This window comes from Pholis gunnellus, assembly GCF_910591455.1.
Source record: "Pholis gunnellus genome assembly, chromosome: 14".
Taxonomy (NCBI): Eukaryota; Metazoa; Chordata; class Actinopteri; order Perciformes; family Pholidae; genus Pholis; species Pholis gunnellus.
The window spans coordinates 383,404-389,525 of NC_136541.1; the positions used below are offsets into that span (position 1 = coordinate 383,404).

The 6,122-nt window shown below is 42.0% G+C and overlaps 2 protein-coding genes across 2 annotated transcripts; one reads left to right on the top strand and one right to left on the bottom strand.

Annotated features, from left to right (window-relative positions):
• Nucleotides 1-47: 47 nt before the first annotated feature.
• On the bottom strand, nt 48-891 carry sft2d3 (SFT2 domain containing 3). The gene has a single exon (XM_079172866.1). The coding sequence runs from the start codon at nt 778-780 to the stop codon at nt 97-99; it is 684 nt and encodes a 227-aa protein (XP_079028992.1). The 5' UTR covers nt 781-891; the 3' UTR covers nt 48-96.
• Nucleotides 892-1,572: 681 nt separating this feature from the next.
• On the top strand, nt 1,573-5,809 carry LOC306705734 (dual specificity protein phosphatase 18). Its single transcript, XM_079172563.1, has 2 exons — nt 1,573-1,644; nt 4,292-5,809. Exon 2 carries the CDS (start codon nt 4,297-4,299, stop codon nt 4,897-4,899), a length of 603 nt encoding a protein of 200 aa, XP_079028689.1. The 5' UTR covers nt 1,573-1,644; nt 4,292-4,296; the 3' UTR covers nt 4,900-5,809.
• The last annotated feature ends 313 nt before the right edge of the window (nt 5,810-6,122 follow it).

Genomic DNA, 6,122 nt, shown 5'->3' on the forward strand with positions numbered 1-6,122 from the left:
GAACAGACGGTAATCAATCACGTGACCAGTCTGTGACGCTCGGTCCCCGCTCAGATCGGCGTGGTTTTCCCGCTCAGATCGGCGTGGTTTTCCCGCTCAGATCGGCATGGTTTTCCCAGTCACGGTCCTCTTGATGGCCGACGCCGCCATCCCCCCCATGAAGCGGATCCCGGCGCTTCCTCCGGGCAGCAGCGACACCACGTGGCCGACGATGACCGCGACCTGCACCGCGGCTCCCAGCGCGGTCAGCGCGGTGCTGTGGAGGCTCAGCGCCGCGTATAGGGTCCCTACGAGGGCGCACAGGTACACAGTGGGTCCGGGGGAGGTGGACAGGCCGGCGAAGAGTCGGCTGGGCCCGCGAAGCACCGCCGCTGCCGCGATGGCGAACAGCGAACCGAGCGACCAGAGCAGCGCGAACTTGCGAGCGTAGAGCAGCAGCAACGGCGCGTAGAGCGCGGAGAGGCCGAAGCACAGCGCGGAGAACGACGCGAACACCAAGGAGACCACGAGCCGCTGACGACGACTCATGCCCGGCAGACAGGGGTCCGGCTCGGACGACCACGGCCAAGAAAACCCGCTGTTTCCTCCGGAGCTCTGGCTGCCGGACGGACCTCCTCCTCCGGACCACGGACTAGACCACCGTCCGAACCAGCTTCCCGAGACCGGGTCCGGGTCGTCCAGGTCCACTGTGGTGCTGGAGCCGGACTGGGAGGTGGTTCTGGAGCCGCCACCTTTGGACTGGGACAAATACTCCTGGAGCTGTCTGTTTAGTTCCGCCATGACGGAGGAAGCTAACAGGCTAACTGTTAGCAAGATGGACGACTTCTTGTTTTTCTTCTAAACTTCCGGTTTCCCTCTGCTGCCCTCTTCCGGTCCTCTTTATTAACGTGTATTAATAAACAGTGAACCTTCCTCCAAATACATGAATATAAACAATAACATATAAAAACAAATACACATCGAAGAATAAAAGAAATGAACTGATCTGAAGCTCAGATAACTGAAGACAGAATCAAATAATAAATACATAAATCACATGATACTAATACATAGATGACGTCATACTCACTCACCTGTCCTGGGCTCTGATTGGTCCTCAGTCCGTCACAAGACCAGAACTTTAGAAACCGTAACGACGCTTTTAGACTTTCAGTCATTTTTAGTTTTATTTAAAAAGAGCATTAAACTGTAAAACACATTTTAAAACTCATTACACACATTTAATCTCCTCAATGATGATAATAATAATATACAGTAGTAATAAGAGCAGACATTTAGTTTCCACTCACATATTTTACAATCGATAATTAATCTCATTTCTGTTGAAGATAATAAGTTTAACAATCAGTAATTAATAAGTGTTTATAGACAGCTGGCAGAGCTTCTTGTTTGGTTATATTCTGGTTCAAAGTCACGTGACTTCAGGACCAGTTCTCAGCTGTCAGACTAAAATTAACCCTTCAGGTTATTTTGGCTGGTCCACCGACTCCACCGGCCTTCTACGGTCTCTGTGTGTGTGTGTGTGTGTGTGTGTGTGTGTGTGTGTGTGTGTGTGTGTGTGTGTGTGTGTGTGTGAGGGTGTGTGTGTTCATTCACAGCAGCGACCAGACGGAGACACAACCTAAACTGAAGGACCAGCAGCAGGTAAAACACATTAAAACATCTTCACAGACGGGTCCAGGGTGAGGTTAGCCTAGCTTAGCACAAAGGCTGGAAGCAGAGGGAAACTGCTAGCGTAGGCTTCACTGACAGAGGTTTAGTTCACAAGATGTTCTTTAGGTCACTAGATGTTCTTTAGTTCACTAGATGTTCTTTAGTTCACTAGATGTTCTTTAGTTCACTAGATGTTCTTTAGTTCACTAGATGTTCTTTAGGTCACTAGATGTTCTTTAGTTCACTAGATGTTCTTTAGGTCACTAGATGTTCTTTAGTTCACTAGATGTTCTTTAGTTCACAAGATGTTCTTTAGGTCACTAGATGTTCTTTAGTTCACTCGATGTTCTTTAGTTCACTAGATGTTCTTTAGTTTACTAGATGTTCTTTAGTTCACTAGATGTTCTTTAGTTCACTAGATGTTCTTTAGTTCACTAGATGTTCTTTAGTTCACTCGATGTTCTTTAGTTCACTAGATGTTCTTTAGTTCACTAGATGTTCTTTAGTTCACAAGATGTTCTTTAGTTTACTAGATGTTCTTTAGTTCACAAGATGTTCTTTAGTTCACTAGATGTTCTTTAGGTCACTAGATGTTCTTTAGTTTACTAGATGTTCTTTAGTTCACTAGATGTTCTTTAGTTTACTAGATGTTCTTTAGTTCACTAGATGTTCTTTAGTTTACTAGATGTTCTTTAGTTTAAGATGTTCTTTAGTTTAAGATGTTCTTTAGTTCACTAGATGTTCTTTAGGTCACTAGATGTTCTTTAGTTCACTAGATGTTCTTTAGTTCACTAGATGTTCTTTAGTTCACTAGATGTTCTTTAGTTCACTAGATGTTCTTTAGTTCACTAGATGTTCTTTAGTTTACTAGATGTTCTTTAGTTTACTAGATGTTCTTTAGTTCACTAGATGTTCTTTAGTTTACTAGATGTTCTTTAGTTCACTAGATGTTCTTTAGTTTACTAGATGTTCTTTAGTTTAAGATGTTCTTTAGTTTAAGATGTTCTTTAGTTCACTAGATGTTCTTTAGTTCACTAGATGTTCTTTAGTTTAAGATGTTCTTTAGTTTAAGATGTTCTTTAGTTCACTAGATGTTCTTTAGTTCACTAGATGTTCTTTAGGTCACTAGATGTTCTTTAGTTCACTAGATGTTCTTTAGTTCACTAGATGTTCTTTAGGTCACTAGATGTTCTTTAGTTCGCTAGATGTTCTTTAGTTCACTAGATGTTCTTTAGTTCACTAGATGTTCTTTAGTTCACAAGATGTTCTTTAGTTCACTAGATGTTCTTTAGTTCACTAGATGTTCTTTAGTTTACTAGATGTTCTTTAGTTTACTAGATGTTCTTTAGTTCACTAGATGTTCTTTAGTTCACTAGATGTTCTTTAGTTCACTAGATGTTCTTTAGGTCACTAGATGTTCTTTAGTTCACTAGATGTTCTTTAGTTCACTAGATGTTCTTTAGTTCACTAGATGTTCTTTAGGTCACTAGATGTTCTTTAGTTCACTAGATGTTCTTTAGTTCACAAGATGTTCTTTAGTTCACTAGATGTTCTTTAGTTCACTAGATGTTCTTTAGTTCACAAGATGTTCTTTAGTTCACTAGATGTTCTTTAGTTCACTAGATGTTCTTTAGTTTACTAGATGTTCTTTAGTTTACTAGATGTTCTTTAGTTCACTAGATGTTCTTTAGTTCACTAGATGTTCTTTAGTTCACTAGATGTTCTTTAGGTCACTAGATGTTCTTTAGTTCACTAGATGTTCTTTAGTTCACTAGATGTTCTTTAGTTCACTAGATGTTCTTTAGTTCACTAGATGTTCTTTAGTTCACTAGATGTTCTTTAGTTTACTAGATGTTCTTTAGGTCACTAGATGTTCTTTAGTTTACTAGATGTTCTTTAGGTCACTAGATGTTCTTTAGGTCACTAGATGTTCTTTAGTTCACTAGATGTTCTTTAGTTTACTAGATGTTCTTTAGTTCACTAGATGTTCTTTAGTTCACTAGATGTTCTTTAGTTTAAGATGTTCTTTAGTTCACTCGATGTTCTTTAGTTCACTAGATGTTCTTTAGTTCACTAGATATTCTTTAGTTTACTAGATGTTCTTTAGTTCACTAGATGTTCTTTAGTTTACTAGATGTTCTTTAGTTTAAGATGTTCTTTAGTTCACTCGATGTTCTTTAGTTCACTCGATGTTCTTTAGTTCACTAGATGTTCTTTAGTTCACTAGATGTTCTTTAGTTCACTCGATGTTCTTTAGTTCACTCGATGTTCTTTAGTTCACTAGATGTTCTTTAGTTCACTCGATGTTCTTTAGTTCACTCGATGTTCTTTAGTTCACTCGATGTTCTTTAGTTCACTCGATGTTCTTTAGTTCACTCGATGTTCTTTAGTTCACTCGATGTTCTTTGGTTTACTAGATGTTCTTTAGTTCACTAGATGTTCTTTAGTTCACTAGATGTTCTTTAGTTCACTAGATGTTCTTTAGTTCACTCGATGTTCTTTAGTTCACTCGATGTTCTTTGGTTTACTAGATGTTCTTTATTTCACTAGATACTTTACGCTAACAGAGTACTCTTACAGTGTTGTATTAGTACTTCTCTGCAGTAAAGAGTACTAACAGTCACGTGTCTCCTCACAGGTGTCATGGCGGTGTCTCAGGTCACGCCCACTTTGTTCCTCGGTGGAGCCGACGCCCCCCTGAACGCCGCCCTGGTCTCCCAGAAGAACATCACTCTGATCGTGAACGCCACGCTGAGCCACGCCAGCCCGTCTTACCGCGGGGTGAAGTGCATTCGGGTCCCCGTCGCCGACCTGCCCAGCGCCCGCCTCGGAGACCACTTCGACCGGGTGGCCGAGCGTATCCACGAAAACCGCGGGGGGAGCACCCTGGTGCACTGTGCCGTCGGCATGAGCCGGTCGCCGGCGCTGGTGATGGCGTACCTGATGCGGTTCAGAGCGGTGACGCTCTGCCAGGCGCACCGCTGGGTCCAGGAGAGCCGGCCCTACGTCAGGCTCAACGCCGGCTTCTGGGAGCAGCTGCTGCAGTACGAGAGGAGGCTCTACGGGAGGAACACCGTCAGGGTGGCCGCGGTACGAGAGACGACACTGACGCAGAGGACCGTACCGCCGCCACAGACCACCAGGCTGACCCTGGTCCCCAGGTCACCTGTGATGTCACGACCTCAGGCAATGACGCCGGCAAACAAGCGAAGAAGAGGAACCAAGTTCAGCAGCTTCAAAGTGTGACAAAGCTCTTCTGGTGCAGCTAAACCTACATTACCCACAATGCAACTGCACCTCTGACGGTGGAGGTTGTGGTGGCGGCGGCCTCGCTGACCTTGAACCTTCTCTTTACGTCTCTAAAGGACCAGAGCAGCTTCACCTCTCACCTCCTGCTGTGATTGACAGGCGTACTCCAGGACCCAGTGACATCACTGGAGAGGGGGGCGTGGCTACTGGTGCAACTCATCTGAGCTCACCTGCCGACTTATTGAAACTATTATTAAGTATTATTTGAACTAAATACAGTTTAGCTGATGTTTTTTTTTTAGCAGCGTTCTTTTCTAGTAGGAGGTCTGAAGTTTTCGAGTTGTCTTGAACGCAGTTTATGTTTTTCCGGCTGGCTAGCTTGGTAGCCTTTAGCTTAGCAGCTACCCTTAGCCATTAGCTTAGCAGCTAAGGTAGTTTAAACTTGGTCTGAGAGGACGCACAGATGAAGTCTCTGGTTTTCATTCATCACAAGATGTTTTTTCTGTTGTTTTTTTCTGTTGTTGTTTTTTCTGTTGTTGTTTTTTCTGTTGTTTTGTCAGACTTCAGTTTCTGGGTCCAAACTTCTTATTCTTCTGAGTTTTCAGGATGTTTTTAGATTTGGGACCTCGTTGATTGAGTGATTTAGATTCCTCTGCTGATGAGGAGCAGACCAGGTCCTGGAGGTGTCCAAACCAGGTCCTGGTTCAGGTTGTGGTTCAGACAAAGTGGTCTAGTTCTTCATCAGGACTCTTTGCTCTGATTTCTGGGTAAATTTTAACCTGATATTAGATTGTCTTCTGGTGTTAGAGACCCTCATCAATGTTATTATCATTATATCTTATTGTTATATCTTATTGTTATATCTTATTGTTATATATTATTGTTATATATTATTGTTATATCTTATTGTTATTGCTATTGTTATTATTATTATTGTTAAAATTACAGAGAGCTTTAAGACCAAACCTGCTATTGATTAATAATTATTTTATTATTTATCAACTTTAATTCTTCTGGAAATGTTTTCACTGTAAAATCTAAGATTCATAATGTAAACAATGTTTCATTAATTATATTTGTTTATTAATAAATAACCTCCACAGACATGATGTCATGTTTGTTGTCTCGGACCGTTTAAACAAGAATGATTTATTTATCAGTCTCAGGTGTGAGCTGGTACACCAGACTAGACTAGTCTGGACCAGACCTGTTTGATGTCA